General features: G+C 48.4%; 1 protein-coding gene across 4 annotated transcripts in view; it reads right to left on the bottom strand.

The window, feature by feature from the left end:
- Positions 1-8032: 8032 nt before the first annotated feature.
- Positions 8033-17698, bottom strand: part of Bcl9 (BCL9 transcription coactivator) — an 87130-nt gene continuing 77464 nt past the window's right edge. For 3 of the 4 annotated variants that reach the window (XM_032897661.1, XM_032897663.1, XM_032897659.1), the window contains 4 exons: positions 17037-17136; positions 12826-15064; positions 11494-11754; positions 8033-10393 (listed from right to left, as the gene is read on the bottom strand). In XM_032897661.1, coding sequence (XP_032753552.1) covers positions 9276-10393; positions 11494-11754; positions 12826-15064; positions 17037-17136 — 3718 coding nt within the window. In that variant the 3' untranslated portion in view covers positions 8033-9275. The remainder of the gene's footprint in view (positions 10394-11493; positions 11755-12825; positions 15065-17036; positions 17137-17698) is intronic. The other variant, XM_032897662.1, reaches the window with a different exon arrangement.

The following is a 17698-nucleotide window of genomic DNA, read 5'->3' as shown; positions in this document are numbered from 1 at the left end:
ACTGAGAGGAACATCAGGGTCATTTTTACTTGGAGGCTGGCATATGACAAATAAGGACAGTCCTTATTCTGTTATCTGTTCCTGAGAGTGAATTGGGGCCTATTTTTAGGCAAGAAAGAAAAAATGACAAAAGAGTCTGTCTTAGTAAGGGTTTCTATTGCTGTGAAGAACACCATGACCATGGCAACTCTTATAAGCAAAAGCATTTAATTTAGGGCTGGCTTACAGGTTCCGACGTTTAGTCCATTATCGCCATGGTGAGAAACATGGCAGCAGACAGGCATACATGGTGCTGGAGGAGTCTAGAACTCTACAACTGGATGGGCAGGGAGGAGGGAGAATGACACTGGGCGTGGCTTGAGCATTTGAAACCCCAAAGCCACACCTCCTCCAGCAAGGCCACACCTCCTAATAGTGCCTACCATCCTTATGATCTTATGGGGGCCATTTTTATTCTAAGAACCCCAGAGGACTAACCCACTATGTGGCACAGTTTTCTAAAGATCTGTTGGAACTGGAGCTATCCATGGGGTAGCCTGTGCCGCTGAGCTGCTTCAGTGGAGACACACGTTGACTTCGGAGCATCAGTTGAACCCCTTCCATTTTCTTTCAGTTGCTCATTCTCAAGGCCTCGGTCTCGTGCCTGACTTTTCCATTCTCGTGGTGTCTAATGATGTCTTGGCGTTCTTCCCTCAAAGCATGTTCACCCTTTTCTCTCCACGCCATTGCCAGCAGCCTTGTCTCCAAACACAAAAGCACCGAGCTCACCCCTGTGAGCTCCTTCAGGCTCTGGCTTTGCCTTTACCACGTTCACTTTGCATGTCCCTGCCCGACTCACTTTATGAACTGTGCACCAATAATTGTCTTGATAAAGACCGGAGAGCGCAGTTGACTCTCACATCAAGATGCGATCCCATCTCTTGGCCTCTGAGGCTGTTCTTCCTTCCATCTTTTCAGCTCCACTTTCTGTAACTCAACTGGTTTGCTTTACTTAAACTGTCCCTTTGATGTCAGCTGGCTTCGTTGCCTTGACCCGCTCGTCCCTTCCCACTTCTTTCCCCTTAGCTCTGTTGTGCCTTTGTGTATCCTCTTTCCGTTTCCTTTCGGGCTCTGATCCACGCATCACAACCACCATGAAATACTCCCCAGCTACCCACGCTCATACTGATCCTTCTGTTCTCTGGTCCATTTAACAAATATTTACTGATCTCTTGTCCAGTGCAGACACCAGATGGCAGGCCCGAGTGAACGACTGATGAGCAAGAGAGAACAGGTCCCTGACTTCATAAAGTGGCTCTCAGAAGTTATTGCTAAGAGGGATGCAAACAAGTTCTGTGATGCTAAGTTGTGTGTGTGTGTGTGTGTGTGTGTGTGCACTTGTGCGTGTGCATAAGTTTACTCCCTGTAATATGGAGAACAGCCTGAATAGAAAGACAAGAGAAAGTAGAGGTCTAGACAGTAGCAAAGGGATGGCAAAATGGCACAATTGGCAAAAGTTGGTGACCTGAGTTTGGTCCTCAGAACCCATATAAAGGTAGGAGAGAACCAGGTTCACTAAGCTGTTCTCTGATTTCTACGTGTATACCATGACATACATGCTCCCCTATTCTCCACATCATACACACGCAGACACAGATTCAATAACAACTTCCTTTAAAATTACAAGCAATAGAAACTGGCAACGTGTGATAGCTGGTAATGTGAGCTAACGTGATGGGAGAGAAGTGGGTGGGTTTAAGATATATTTTGGAAAAGGCATGAGAGGATGTGACTGTTAAAAACAAAGGATTGAAAATAACATTTAAAAACCAAGCTGGCGCTTACCTGGAAGCGTCATCCTTACGGGCTAGCTTTCATGGTGCTGGAAGGTGCTGTATGCGATGCTGAAGGAAAAAGTAAGCCTCATTCTTGCCAAGTTATGAGCCCTGCAGACTACAACAACTGACCCGGCAAGATACGTCCATCGGTACAATAGTGGCACGGAGTCTATGGGAACAACCAACCACTTTGAGTGTGGATCTAAGGCACACTCAAAGATATGGCCCATGTCTGGCACCATTAATGGAGACAAGAACCTGTGACTAGACAGGCCCTCGGGGAGGACCCCATGCTATAATTCTGCTAAATGGACATAGTATTAAAATAATAGTACTGTGCCTATAACCAGAGCATTTCTCAGACCTCATCAGAAAAGCGTCTCCTTACGGTCGATGGCAATTAAAACAGAGAGTATGAGACTGTGGAGGAGTCAACCCTAAGCTGGACATACACGTCACACCCTCCTCCCAAAGCACAGGGATCTTTGAGGAAGAGGGTGTAGAAAGATTATAGGAGCCAGACAGAGGTGGCCAAGGAAACAGTATTTTTCCAGATAAAACAGGGCAGTTGCACATTCTAGCTTACAGTGATGGTGCCAACATGCCAAAGACCTGTATAAACTCCAGCCAGACAAAATCCCAGCATTCCGGGGGCGGGGGAGGGACACAAGGTATCACTACCAACTTAGGAGCCATTGGCATTTGGTAGCTTCTGGGAAAGAGAGTCACTGTTTAATGTGTGGGTAGCTGCTGGTAGGTCAACCGCATGCCAGGCAGGCTGCACTCCCTAACTGGGCAACACAAACTGAGCTTGAAAGGGAAGGAAGGAAGGAAAGAAGGAAGGAAGGAGGGAAGGAAGGAAGGAAAGAAAGAAAGAAAGAAGGAAGGAAGGAAAGAAGGAAAGAAGGGAGGAAGAAAGAAAGAAAGGAAGAGAGGAAAGAAAGGAAGGAAGGAAAGACAGAAAGAAGAAAAAAGAAAGAAGGAAGGAAGGAAAGGAAGGAAGAAAAGGAAGGAAAGAAGGAAGGAAGAAAGAAAGGAAAGAAAGGAAGGAAAGAAAGGAAAGAAAAAAGAAAGGGAGAAACAATTTTAAAGTTGGGAGAAGGATAAGAGAATGGTTATAGGAGGAGATGGGGGAGGTGAATATATTCAAAATACATTGATACTCTCAAAGAACTAATAAACATGTTAAAAAAGAATGACTCCTACATGAGACTAGGGGAAGACATGCTGTTCCCTGGGATGGGAACATGGCATCATGGGAAAATTGGACAGTTAAGTTTAAGGTGTCAGGGTGACTTGTGTGTAGGCAGAGAGCATAGAAGCGTTAGTGTTGTCAGCGTACAGAAGGCATTCACCAGTTGTGACTGGACAAACTACAACAGTCAGAAGGGAGCCTTGCATGTTTGCGGATGGAAAGTCTAAAGAAAGGGGAAGATTAATACAGCAAGAAGGGCCTGATCATGTCCTTATAGCCATTCTGTCCTGACTGCCTACGTTTGGTAATGCTTTCAACGCTGAGTGTGAACAGCAGTGTGCACACACACACACCGTGTTGTGCATGTGGAGGTCAGAGGACCGCTGGTTCTCTTCTTCCAGCATGTGGGAGGTAAGTGTGTCCAAAGACTTCGTCATATGATGTCTCAAAGAATTAAGAAGCATAGTTATTTACATCGTTATGTAAACAAATCTGTATGCTTGTGTAAAATTTTAAAAAATATTTTTAATTATGTGGATGTGTTAAGGGGGTGGTGTGTAGGTTCGAGGAGTTATGCGTGGTTGTGAGTCACCTGACACAGGTGCTAGGAATTGATCTCTGGTCCTCTGGGCCCCCAACTGCTGAGGCTCCTCTCCAGCCCAAATTAATAACACTTTTTGATAGCTCAACTACTGACAACCATTATATACAACTTTGCCCAAACCTAGATCTTCTGTGTGTAACTGAATGTTTTGCCTGAACAAAAAGGGGCTGACTCAGATTCTAGCAAGGGCCTGGGGTCCAATCTGAGAACCACACACCCAACAGTGAGGATGCCACAATTCTTCCTCTGTATAAGGCATGTAAGGCGGCCCTCAGGGCACAGTGGGAAGGCAAGTGCTTAGATCACAGATTGATTTGTGGGAGTCTCCAGGGGAAGTCGCTCCCCAGATAGCGGAGGAGTGTCTATGTGGGAAGTGAGAAAAAAAATGAAGGTCCCTGGAAGTGCAGTGAAGAAGAGAAACACGGGTTCCCCCAGAGACTTTAATAGAAAGAGCTTTCTGCTGTGGTAAATAAAGAAAATGAAATCTTGAAAACGTAAATTCATACTAATTAATTGAACACTGGATAACAAGAGAATTGTAAATTGTATGCCCTCAACCTGCACTCCGGCCACTGGAATAGGCAAGAAATGCTGGGGGTTGCTTCCCGAGAAAGTGTTTTGAAAATCTCAAAGCCACACAGAACCCCATGCTGCCCACTCTGAGCACCAGCCTCCAGCCCCACCCCCACCCCCAACCCCACCCCCACCCCCAGCTCCACTCCTAGCCCCACGCCCCCAGCAAGCACAGCTGTACTTTACCAACAGGACTCTAACTTCTGCTTTGACACCGTGGGACATCTCATAATTAATTGTTCAGGGTCCTGAAGAAGTAGTTTTGCGAGAGTCACCTGTTCTTTTGTGCTCAGTGAGATAACCAAGCTTTCCTATGCTTTAACTAGGTGGGAGGCAGTAACCTCTGAGCTGACCAGGTCTAGTAGGCTGCAGATATGCTCACCTTCTCCAAGCACAATTAAGCACTGAACCAGAAAGCCAAGAGCTGAAGTGCGGTCACCCACACAGAGGCAGAAAACGTTCCTGTCTGATAGGAGCCCTGACAGGCGCGTTCGGCAGAGGAAAGCACCTTTTATTATGATCCTTATAGTGCACCCCCACCCCCTGTGATATTATTTTCCCGTTAGGTTCCTCCACTAAGAAATGCTGTCTACAAACTGGATTGTGTGCATTATTAGTGATCTGCTTAAAAGTGTTATTTTGAATCTACCAAGAAATTAAGGTTCTAGTGATTTTCTTAAAGGGTTTATGACTTTGAAACAATTACAGAAAAACTAGAAACGAACGAGAGAGGCAGTACTGATGAAGAACTTGGGAAATCTGACTTCTTTTTTTTAAAGCAGAGATTAGCTTGGGTTTTTATAGAACACATGGGTGTTTACTGTCTCCCCGTGGCTCCCCTCCCTCCTGTCTCCCTCACCCCACCTTATGTACTTCTGAAGCTGATCCAATCACCTGATTTCCCTGCTTTAAATGTTTTACTTATGGTACTGGGCATCAAACCCTAGCCTTGTGAGGTCAATTAACTTTAGAGTAATTCCTGCAAGGTTTCCTCGCTTAAAATTTAAGTTCTAAGTCCTAGAGGGCCACACCAGGGTCTGCGTGACCCAGCCCCTCTCTCCGAGCATTTTCTCCACATCTGCCTTCCTTCAAAGAGCCCCTTGCTGTTCACTTCCTTCCAGGAAGCCTCCCTCCTTCAAGTTAGTTCAAAGATTGCCCTTCCTTTGAAGAGACTTCCTTTCCGGGCTGCTCATTCCTTTTCTGTTCCCACTTGCTTTGCAGTAGCCACCAGGCTGTATTGTAACCGATTTACAGCTTCTTTATCTTGGACTCAGCACAATCCCTGACACACAGTAGGTGCTCTGTCAGTCTTGGCTGAGCAAGTAAGTCCTCAGGGTAAGGTTAACTCCCTTCTCTTTTCAGCACTTTAAAAGCACCCAGAAAAGGGAAAAAAGAAATCACTAACACAGACAACATTCAAATGCAGCACAGAAGCCATCTTCCCCCGGGTGCCCAGAGCTGCTGGCGAAGAAAATAATCAGGGGAACATGACCCATACCGCTGTGAGCGCCGTGACTGTACTTAGCTACGACAGGAGCCCAGGGAAATCGGAAACAGGTGGTCGCCCCGTTGTTGAACTACACTGGGTCCCCATCTACCTGCTCAGGTGATGTGTCCCAGAAGCCAACTGTGACAAATGTCATTGTCGCTGAATTTACAACATTAAGTGGCAATGAGAAAGGCTGGGAGAAAAGGATCAATTGCTTCAAAAGCAGCTTCGAACACTGAAATTGCTTAAAAATTAGGTTTAGCCTGGGGGGCATAGAGCTTAATCGTAGACCACCCACGCAGCACACGAGGCCTTCGGCTCAATCCCTTTGAGAGGCACAGAAGGTTTAAAGTCCTCATGCCACACTCTACATTAGAGGACTCCAATTACATATTTATGTTTTCATTTATAGCTGTAGCTTTGCTTTATATCACATTATTTTGGAGAAAATGCTGCACAGTGCTTACCGATCCTTAAAAAGTTCTATGACCCACCCCACACCACTTAGTCCTGACAGTAACAGGCTATGACTTCATTTTCCCCATCCAAACCCAACCGTTGGGGTGGAGAAAGCAGCTGAGCCTTCACTATGTCACTATGGCATCTTTGTCACTCTCTATTAAAAACCTGACACTGTTAAGTTTTCCATGTATCCACACTCAGTCTCTCTAAAGTGTGATTTTATAATAATCCTATAAATTTACAAATTATATCTAAAGCTCACATCCACTTGGTTTAACAGAGGTCCTTGAGACGAACTGTAGCCGGGGGATGCTGATGAGGGCAAGGAAGGTTTACAGTCTTTAAAGAAAACATAAGAAACCGGAAAGCTGACCTGCACTGCTCCAAGTTCTCCAGCAGGGGGCTGCAAGGGAGACGTGCCACACCCACGGGTCCCCTAACAGGCTGTGGCTGTCTCCACACCTCTTGCTGCTCCTCCAAGTAAACACTGGCTTTTAGATCAACCCCCTCCCTCCCTCGGCTAGTAGCCATGGGACCAAATTCTCCTAGTGACTGCAATACCAGCATCCACAGTAAGGCGTGGGGCTGCCCCAGCCCAACCAGCTGGCCTGTCACTTAAGTGTTTCATCTCATGCCCCTCATGCTCCTTATCCTGTTCTGCACTACATAATTCAGGGCCAGAAACATCAGTGTCCAGGGCAGCTAAAAAATCCTTTTCCCAGCCTAATGTCTCTACGACATAAAATGTATTTATGCAGTATTAACAGTAGATCAAAATAAGTCACTTCTTAAACGCGTGGGCTCAACTTCCCGCTCCGTAAGTAAAGGCGATTATCGTCTATTTCACAGGTCCCCTTAAAAACTAAAGCACAAACCAAGGGGACTGGCAGTGTGGATCCCCCAGTGTGCACGTCCACCTTTCTGTTGTTTGGGGCTCCTGAGCTGGCAGACACTACAGCTGAAGACGAACGCAGCTCTCAGAAGCATTTGTCAGACACAGCCACACTCACAGGTAACAGAGTGTGAAACGCCAGCGAAGTCCAATTTGTACAGGGCTGACTCCGTACCTGCTGCTCCTGGCTCCGCTCCTCTCAGCGAAGAACAAACATGCACACAGACACCCACTCGCTGAGCTCCACGCACTTACAACTCAAAAGGAATTCACTTGCCAAGAATGAACTACACAGGAACACAGCACCGAGGGCCTCAATGCTAACTGGTAGGACAGACATCAACGGGCGGGGCCTGTGTGGTGGGAAGCAGCCTGTGCACAGACTGTGTATGGTTAGCAGAGGTGATCAGGGGCAGGCTGGGTGGAGGGTAGGCAGAGGAGACTACAGTCTCATGATAGTCAAAACGCGGGGTGTGTAGCTGTGGTAGTATTTTATGTCAGGAACATCCAAGGCGGTCTCAAAGACTGAAGATCTACGCCTTGGCCCTCCTAATTGATTTACACCGTTTTGATGGCTCTTCCCAAGCAACCCAGTGAAGTACCCAGTTCCTACTCTGGAGCAGTGGCTCTCCATCACGGGTCAGCTAAGACTGTTAGGAAACAGATTCCGAACAGTAGCAAAACCAAAGTTATGAGGTAGCAACAACAAAGCTAATGTTATGGTTTGGGACCACAGCGTGAGGAACTGTGTTAAAGGGTCACAGCCTTAGGAAGGTTGAGAGCCGCTGCTCCAGAGGGAAAGATCAGCGGTGAGGGGGGCTTGTTCTTCTGCTGTGACTGGATTCCAGAGAACAGAGCACCTCCACAAGGAAGAGTCGCTGACACAAGAGGGCCCTCCTTCCCATCTCTCTACGGCCAACTCCAGTACCAGGACTGCAGTCGTAAAGCAGCCGGTGGCCCCGATACGAAGCGAACAGGAATCCAAGGCACAAGAAGGCAGTTCAGTTTTGTAAGAAACAATATATTTATTTTTCTGACACCACAGCTCTGGTGAGTGGTTTTGTACCAAATTTAATGAAGATTACACAGAACGTTTCACGCATGGGAAGAGGGAGGAAAGGGAAGGAACACAAAATTTAAAACAAAAACAAAATCCTGGATAGCTTTTAGCATCGGTTCCATTCCCACATTAATAAAATTCACTTGGGAATTCCTAAGAAAAAAAGAGAACAAGAAACAAGGCGGTCGAGGAAGAGTACACAGGCGGGGAAGGCTGGGAGGGACAAGAGGCAGGGCATCCGAGGCAGGGGCGAGGCTTCCCGAGAGAACCCCAGAGAAGAGAACCCGGGTATTGCAGCTGCCAAGGGGAAGAGGAGGGGGGAAGCAGAGGGCCACCATCGGGGTCACAGGAAGGAAACACACTTACCCAAGGAACTGGAGGAGGAGAGGAGGAGAGGAAACCGTGAGGGCGGGTTCGTATACTGGGAGAGACAGACCGTGCTCAAGAGCACACGAACTGAAGAACAAATGTCCCGAGCTTCAGTATTTTTAAAAAGAAAATTGTCCCCCTCCCCCCACCCCTCGCTGAACTCAGTTCCTTTTTTTGTGCTTGTCGTTAATACTCTGCTCTGAGGTCGTAGTTTGGTTTTTCTATACACTGGAGTTGAAAGAAAATAGTCCAAGGTCTGAAGATGGATTCTCCATCTAAAGTAAACAGCCCAGCATTCCTGTTCTCCTCTTGCCCCAAAGACTAAAGTCTCTGCTAAAATCCCTTTTACAATATAGTACAGTACACACACACACACACACACACACACACACACACACGCACACGCACACGCACACACAAAATAAAGCCCAAATCAAAAGTCAAAAACCAGAAAAGAATCCTGGGAGAAGCCAGTCCAAAGGACGTAAACACAGAGAACGGTGCAAGACATGACCGATGGCGAATCTCAAACACGGCTACAGATTCCCAAAAGCAGGTGCCGTCACGGGACCCCACGTCCACAAAAATAATTTTTAAAAAATAAATCTTAAAAAAAACACACCTGTTGATTAAATGACTAATTTGTTTTCCGGTAAATCCATACATTCTTGGTTCCCTCCTCCCTCAAAGCAGCCCCGGGTCCCTCTTCTCCTATGGCATGACCAATGGTAAGGATTCCTGGAACTCCACCAAAGCAGCTCACAGGACCTGGAATCTCATCTTGACAAGGATCGGCACATCCAATCGTAGCAGCTTAAAACATCATGTTTCCTGGGTTGCCAGGTCCTTGGCTAAATCCACCCATGCCCACGTCAGCAGCCATGCCCCGGGGCCTCATCTGTGGGGGGATCATGATGTTCTGTTGGGGTCCCATCATGCCCTGCATGGACATCATCATGCCTGGAGAGCCCACAGGACCTGGGTGGGTATAGAGCCCAGCAGGCCCCCGATCCTTGCCAGGAATCATGCCCACAGCAGCAGCTGGATTGGTCATCAAGGTGGCCGGGCCGGGCACTGTGGATTGTGCTGGTGACATCATCCGGTGGTGAGGTCCCATCATGCCTTGCTGGAGAAAGGCTGGTGGTCTCATTGGGCTGTGGCCTGGCATGGATGGAGATGTACCAAGAGGAATGTCTGGAGTTCCTACTGGCCCGGGGCCTCCCATGCCAGGTAATGCTAACCCCATTCTAGGGGCTTGATCACTCATCATCCCCTGCATGTGTGAAAACCCAGGCCCAGGACCTTGTGGCTGTTTGCGGCCTGGGACTTCCCCTCGAGGGAAATACTGCAATGTCTGGCTGGGCTTCTCAGATGGGATAATGCGGGAGAGGTCAAACTCAGGTATTCCGGTCGCTCCAGGTCGGATTACCTCCTGCAGATCTGGGTCTGTAAACACTGAAGGCATGCTGTTCCCCAGGACAGTGAAGGAGTCAGGAGCCCCTGGGCCTCCAGGCTTGCAAAGTGCTGGATCTGCTGAACTTTGGGGCAGGTTGCTGGGACGACCAAGGGGTCCTTCTCCTGGGAAACCTATCCCTCCTGGGAAGTTACCTTGTCCCCCGGTGGGGCCATTGTGAGGGAATGGAACCTGCTGAGGAGGAGACTGTACTGGAGGGAAGCCCTGGGGGAAGCCCATCCGTCCTTGAGGTACCATTGGAGGCTCCTGGGACCCATGTCCCATGATAGGATTGTGTGACATCAAGCCAGGCCCCATTGGGACCCCGTGAGGAGGTATGCTGGGTCCCATGGCATTAGGAGAGGGCATCTGAGTGGAGTGAGAAAGTGGCTGGGTCATTCCCATCGGGCTGAGTGTTGGCATCGGAACCACGGGGTTGGGACCTGAAATTCGAGGATTCTGTGTATTAATGCCCATTCCTAGAAAAATAAAGACACCAAAGGAATCAACTCAACCAAAAGCAACTCACAAAAATGACAACGAATCACACATTAACAAAAAATTATTATGGATCAAGTGTGCACTGTGTTGGGAAAATACATAATCCCTGTCACCAAAGTTGGTAGCATACTTGGAGGCACACAGACAGGTGTCCCAGGAAGCAGACAATGTATCACCAAGCCGCTAGCTGTTGCACGGAATACATTCCCTCTGAAAAGGTCTTAGTTAAATTTCAAATAAGCACGGTCTTCTTCACTGGGGACAGTTCATACAGAACGGGATTTGTTTGGGTGGCTCAAGTGTAGCCTACTTTGGATAAAGGACTGGTTGAGTATCTTAAGTTAGCACAAATATCAAGAAGGAAACCAAACAGGTCTTTTCTATTTCAAGTGGAACTTTGTATTGTTTCACGTTGCCGTAAAGAGGGTATTACAGCTCCAGGTTCTCAAGCTGTTAAGGAAACAGGAACTTCCAATGGACAAGGAGCACCTGCGGTCCTGCTGCAGCCTCGGAGCCACGTAAGTATTTGTTCTCTATGGGATTAAAATCAAGTGTGGCAGGGCTGCTGCTTGTGACGATCACAGAGCACGTCCTAACCTGGTTAATTAACTGATAAATAAGCAATATGCCTAACACTCAGAATGAAAGGGGAACCAGGAAAAGTCATGGCTTCTCTGATGTCATTGCCACCATTCTACGGCACTTCCTGTTAGTGAGGCTGGCAGGAGTGAGCACAGGAGGGAATGCAGACGGAACAGGAGGCAAGAACCTGGGGACTGAAGCTGCTTCCCCAGAAACAGAAATGAAAGCAGCTCTGCAGTACTGATGCAGGAGAACCAAAACCTAACTGTGCCTCACACACAAGATCACCACAAAACTGACCGCACCCACCCTGCACCCTGGCGTCTTACAGATCGAGAACCACGCTAACCGACCTTCAGTCCTCCAGTCCAGGCTTCACTTGGATGTAGTCGGCACATTTTTCAACTTGTTAAGTTTCCATCTGTGCATGTCTACGGCTACTGAATAGACACTTTACAAGGCTCCTGCTTTGCTCGGCACCGGCCTCTCATCTTACCTGGCATGCTATTCATTGATGGCAAGTTGGGCGAGCGAGCCGGAGGGGAGTCATCATCAGAGCTGGCCACAGTCTTGATGGCATCGTGGTATAAGGGGGTGGAACTGGGCATCGCAAACTTGGACATTCGAGACATCATAATCGAGAGTGGGTTCTGGGAAAGGGTGGGCTCTGGAGGCATGGTGTAAGGTGTGCTAGAGGGAAGACTTCCGGGGATGCTCACCGAGGCAGGCTGGCTGGCTGTAGGAGGTGGGGGACCACCTAAGAGAACAAAACAAAATGAGGCAGGGAATCGGATGTTTCTTGAAGGGTGCTGGGCATGACAGCTATGAGCCAATGAGGCCGAGAACAAGTCAGATGGGCAGGGCTTAGTCTTCCTGCCAAGCCCTGTGTGCAGAGGGAGACCACAGGGGCTGTAGCGGCTAAGGATCAGCAAAGGTGAGCATGCTAGGAATGTGCTAGAAACATTGCTTCAGTCTTGGGGAAAACAAGGCTCACAGACAACTGTCTCACTGAAGGGTGTTGAACAAGTGGATTTCTCTCCCCGGACAACTATAATTTAGAATTCAACTCAGGTATTTGCACGCCAACAAGACAGGAGTGTACTCTAACCTCAGGTACAAACCCCATCCCTCTGCTCAAACTCTTGATTAATTTCCATGAACATGTCTGAGGTGGCTGGCTGCTCCACGTGACTGTGCTAGTGAACGCCACCCCACAGAGAGATACTTTAGCTTGCTAGGGTAAATCGCCTGCCTTATTCTGATTCTAGTGTTTCTCTAGTGGAGATGACACAAACCCAGTACTTAACACCCCAGGCTACTTCACTGACCACCTCTGGTCCCAATTCGGGAAACTACCATCATCAGCCAGAGGCTCTCCTAGGAAGGAAACTGTAACAAATTGTAGCTGGTGTGTGACTAGAGCAGCTTACCAAGGAGCTTCCTAAGTTCTCATGGCTGACACTTAGAGGGCTGCCATGGTCTTCCAGCAGAGGCCTCACTGTGGTTGGTTACTAACCCTCAAGTGGTGGAGCAGGACTTGAGGAAGCCTCCCTTAACCGCTGTCATCATTCCATCTCACCTGTATCCACATGCCAACATCAACTGTCTAGGGACCTAAGGCCACCTCTGTTTTCAAGCCTCTCACCAGTCCTTCATACTTCATCTTTGCCAGGAATGGATGCTTGTGAATAATTTTTTTCAAGTACTGATTATTATGTACCTTGCAACAAAATCTGACTATTCAATTCAGACACTAAGTTTCCTTAAAACACAAACTCAGGTTATAGCAACCTCCAGCTACAAGGTGTGAGCGTGTAAGCATACTCACCTGATTCTACACTTCCCAGCATGGCTGGGGAGGCCATGGTGAGGGGCGCCTTGTGGTTTGGAGGGATCCCAGGACTCTGAAGGGGAGGTTTGGGAGAGGAGGTCCATCCAGGCGATGGGGCAGGAAGTGATGGAGACTTGAGGTGAACAGGCGAAGCAGCAGCAGACCCCAAGACAGGAGGGGACTTAATGGAAGCAGCAGCAGCTGGGCCTGCCAGCATGCCTGCCAGCTGCGATGGAGTCTGAGGGGACTTGAGGTTCCCCGAGGGTGAGCCCAGCATCGGAGACTGGACTTGGTGCATTGTAGGAGACTTCAGAGGGTTGATGCCTGGGGAATGCACCTGGCTGCCCGCCACAGATATATCCAAAGGCTTCCGCCCCAGGCCACGCTGAACTGGAGGAGCTGTGCTGAGGCTAGTGGGGTTACTGGAAGGGTTGAGAGGTAGTGGTGGCATGTGACTGAGCCGGCTGTTAGTCCTTTGGTCGGGCCCAATTGGTTCTCTGAGATTCCGCAAGCCACTGTTGCTGCCTGGACCCTGAGACATGGGAAGGAATGGCCTGGGGCCCACACCATACTCCTGCTGAGGGTGCTCGCCAAATGGCAGGGGCACCATCTTCTGCTGGGCAGGCAGCATTTCTGAGCTACCAGGGCGTAACTTCATCATCTCCTCAGGGCCTGCCCCAGCCTCCCTCATCTTCTGAGGTATCATCTGAGAGCTGGATCCCATGTTGACGTTTAGACTGACATCTCCCTTCATCCCACCAGGAACCATGCCAAACTCGAGTTCCCGACCAGGACCTATCTGTGGAGGCATTCCTTTCGGGAAGTCACCCCGGGAAGGGCTCAGAGGACCCTCGACTGGTATCCGAGGGAAAATGGGGTTACTTCCTGGCTCCGTGTGGCGCTGGGAGCCCGGAATCATCCTGTTCATCTCCATGCCAGGCCGGATGCCCTCCATGCTCATCCCTGGGGGCAGAGCCAGCTGCTTCTCTGCCAGTTGCTGCTGAAACATCTCTTCAGACAAGCCTTGGGGGTTTGGAAACCGGTCCCCTCGGCCAGGACCACTGAAGACACCCTGGCCAGGAGGGAAATTTCGACCATCTGGGATTTTTGGCACATCGTCTGGCCAACTGACTCCAGAGAGACCTGGTCTGGATGCTGGGTTGGGCACGTTTGGCCCCTCCATTTCTGAATTTATCATTCCTGCAAATCCAGGAAGGCGCATCTGGCTCCCTGGCATGTTAGGGTGAGGAGCCATGCCCCTTGGGGGCAAAGAATGTGAAATGTTGATCCCATCAGGAAATGGCTCTGCCCCAGGTGCCCAGCCTTCACCAGGAGCCATCTGGTATGGAGGGGGAGGCCCTCGGACCACTCCCCGGGGCCCATGCTGATGGACCATCATATCCTGGAGGGAGCACTGCTGGACGACCACCTGCTCCTGCTTCCTCCTCTTCTCCTCATAGAACTCCTGCTGCAGCTTCAGCCATGCTATCTGCTCAGGAGTCATATGGTCCAGGTGGTCCGGTCCTATGGGCCCAGACTGGGAGTTCATAGAAGGTGGAACCATTTCATCTGGAGAAAAGGGCACATCTCTATGTCCTTGAGGGCCAAACGGAGCTCCCACATCTGTCCGGGGCCCAGGGCCCTTACCGAGGCTTTGGGATTGAGACATCATGGCCTGTATTGGCCCTTCTGGTTTTTTTTGAGGTCCATCTAGAACCCCAGTGTTCTGCTGGGGACCCCCTGTTTGTCCTGCTGTGAATTCTTTCTCATCAGGGAAAAGCATGCGCTGGATATCTCTCAGAGTTTGTAAGGAGCGTTCACGGTGCTCCAGCTGCTCCTGAGATAGGCCATCGGGGTTCTCTCCCAGTGTGGGGGGCTCACCACTGGACACTGGTGGAGGTGGGGGGGCTTTGGGATCTGCTGAAGAGCTATTGCTCCCCTGGGAGACAGGGGTCACTGCTCGATTGTTGGGTGTCGAGTTTGGCCCAGTACCATCTGGGGGCAGTGGAGTGGAGCTCCCAGGACTGCCCACAGGAGGAATTAGTTTGTTTTCTACCCCAGGACTGTCCCGGTCCAGGGGACGCGGGGCTGCAGCAGGCTTGGGTGCTGGTGCCTGAATGGGAGGAGTTGGCTGCAGTCTGGCATTCTGGGAAGAGTTCTGGTCCTGGCTGGCGGGAGCTGGAGGCTGTTGTGGGAGAGGTTTTGGATCATTCCGAAGGCTGGGTATCTGTGTGTTCTGAAGACAATAAGATGCTTTGCATCATAACGGAGAAGGGAGCAGAAGGGCAAATAACCACATCAAAGTTGTGTCCCAAGGACATAAACCCAAGAGGTATCTCCTTTCAAACTGCTCAAGGATTTTTTTTAACCAATTTTAAACCTTATGGCAAACCTTCTTTCCCTTCCTGAAAGTTAGGCTCAATAAGTTCATAAATGTGCCAGGCAAGTGCTACTCCACTAAATACCTGAGGATCTATTTTGGGGAGCAAGTTTGTGATTACGTGTCCACTACGTACTTTTAATTTAAGGAAAGATTAGTTTCTTGGCATGTGAGAGGTTATACCTAACACTTTTTTTCTGTTTCATGATTATATATTCTTCTCATTATCAATCAAAAGGGCTGATGTTTCCAAATGAAGGAAACAAAAGGTCACTTGTGGCTTTGTGCTCAGCCAGTCACAGTGGCGGGGACGGCTGCTCCGTGCTCTGCCTCCTCTGGCAGAGTGATTACTGACTTACTTCCTCCTTGAGTTTCCATGGGCCTGGCATCTCTGGTTTCTGTTTTCAGTTTGTGATAGCTGATTCCATATTTGATAAGAGTTTGTATATTGGCGGTAGTAAGCTAATCTGAGGGCAGGAAGTGTCTGTGGAGAAATCTGAGACCATCTAGCTCATGGTGTCTCTGGATCTGTTTTTTCCAATCAACACGGCTGTCCCTTTTAACAGGTTAGATGACTGCTTATCATTTATTAAGGACCACTGCTATACTTCATCCTAGACAAAAGCATGTCACCGACAATATGGACAATGAGTTTGGATGATGCCCATGTTTTGCTCTCAACTGAGCTGGAATGTTTGCCTGTGGGTAAATCTGTAAATGAATCCTTGTGGGCATCTATGCATACCAACAGTTAGCGTTTCAGATTTAAGTGTCTACGGTGTATATGTGTTTGTGATCTGAATCTGTGTGGTTCTGAATATACATCAAAAGTATATTTCATGTCTGTGATTCCCTGGAGGAGGGGCCTTTGCTTAGCTGCTATTTCCGTTTGGTTTTGCTGGTCAGTTTTGATGAGTTTGTGGCAGGTGGGTATTGACTTCATAAAGCAACTACAGCAGAGGGGACCAATCAAATTAGTCTTTACCAATCCCCACCCCCCAAAGTCCTACTCCAGTGTCATTTAGTAACAGATAAGGCAGAGGTGACAGCTGCATCAGGAATTGTCATAGTGTCAGTAAAGCAGGGGACTGCACTGCAGCACACCCCGGACAAGAGGTTTTTATTGAGCAGCCGAGGGGCACAGGACTGGGAAGCGCCGTTTCTGAATCCAGGAAAGCCCAAGTGCTGCTGTGCCCTGGAGATGGAGCCCCGTCGACACACAAGCTAGACAAGGAGCCATCTGACTTGTCTTGACTTATGACTTACATTTACTGTAATTCGACTTTTTTTTTCATGTTTAAGACTCATCCCAGGATTGTGCTTTATGCTCTCTGAAACACAGTGTCTAGATCTTTTAAATTTCTACCTACTCCCAGCACGTGGGACAATGCCTCTTCACAACAAATAAGTCTGATTACACGTTGGGCTCTCTAAGCTTAGAGAAAGACTTTTTTCCTAGTGTAGCTATACTGGCCGCTTAAGATCCAGGGAGGAAGCAGACTAATCTGCTATACTTCCGAGAATACCACGCAATTAAAAAGTACTCAGTGGGCCCTGATTCCAAACAAGTAAGAATCATCTGGAGAGCCACCGGACTCTAATTCTGCTCTCATTAGGTTCATCTCTGCTTTCTTCCATGTTCTCCAGCCTCTTCCTGCAGAAGCAGTGAGTGGGATGATATGCCTCCGACCTCACAGTGCCAGAACTGGGTGAAATACCCAGACTACTGCTTGTGCTGCCAAGACTCGTTCACTCTCAATTTAATTTACCACCACTCTTCAGACACTGCAGAACCCGGATGCCATCATTCCAAACGTACATGACATACCAGGGGGGCTGTGCTTCTCTCTGTCTTGCTGTTAGAGATGTTCTGGATGTGGAAAGAGACAATCGTTTCAACCTGGCCCTTCAGTACAGCATCTGCAGCCCTGCAAGACAGACAAGATGACGCACTAGCACTTGCTTCGTTCCATGAGGTGCAACTCTAGACATGTTAATAACCCCAGGGGTGTAAAGGACCACTAGGAATGCTAAGTGAGAAGAAACCAAAGGAAACACACTTCATTATTTATGGTTATCAGCTACCATCAAATGTCTGAAGATGGAAGACGGTTGGGAGTGAACGCCTACATGGGCGTTAAACAACAACAAAACAAAAACAGAAACACACTAAAAAGCCCAAGATCAATCCAGTTAGGTGAGTCATAGAATATTCTCATTCAAACACCACCTAGGAAAGGCAGAAAGAATCCTAACACCTACAGACAGAGCAAGGCTGTGAAGATCCACATTTCACCTTGGGAGAAAATGTGGAGGGTAAACAAAACTCATTGCATCATCCAACAACTTGAAATATATATAGCAAAATGTTCACAGTAGCTATAGCTACTTCTGGTAAATTCCTGAGATTTTTCTTCCTATATTTTCTCATTATTCTAGTATAGACATTTACTGTTTGTGATTTAAAAAAAAAAAAGGACAGACTGCAGA

Source organism: Rattus rattus, chromosome 3, assembly GCF_011064425.1.
Source record: "Rattus rattus isolate New Zealand chromosome 3, Rrattus_CSIRO_v1, whole genome shotgun sequence".
Classification (NCBI taxonomy): domain Eukaryota; kingdom Metazoa; phylum Chordata; class Mammalia; order Rodentia; family Muridae; genus Rattus; species Rattus rattus.
Note: the sequence above shows the minus strand (reverse complement) of the source record. Positions and strands in the feature narration are given on the sequence as shown.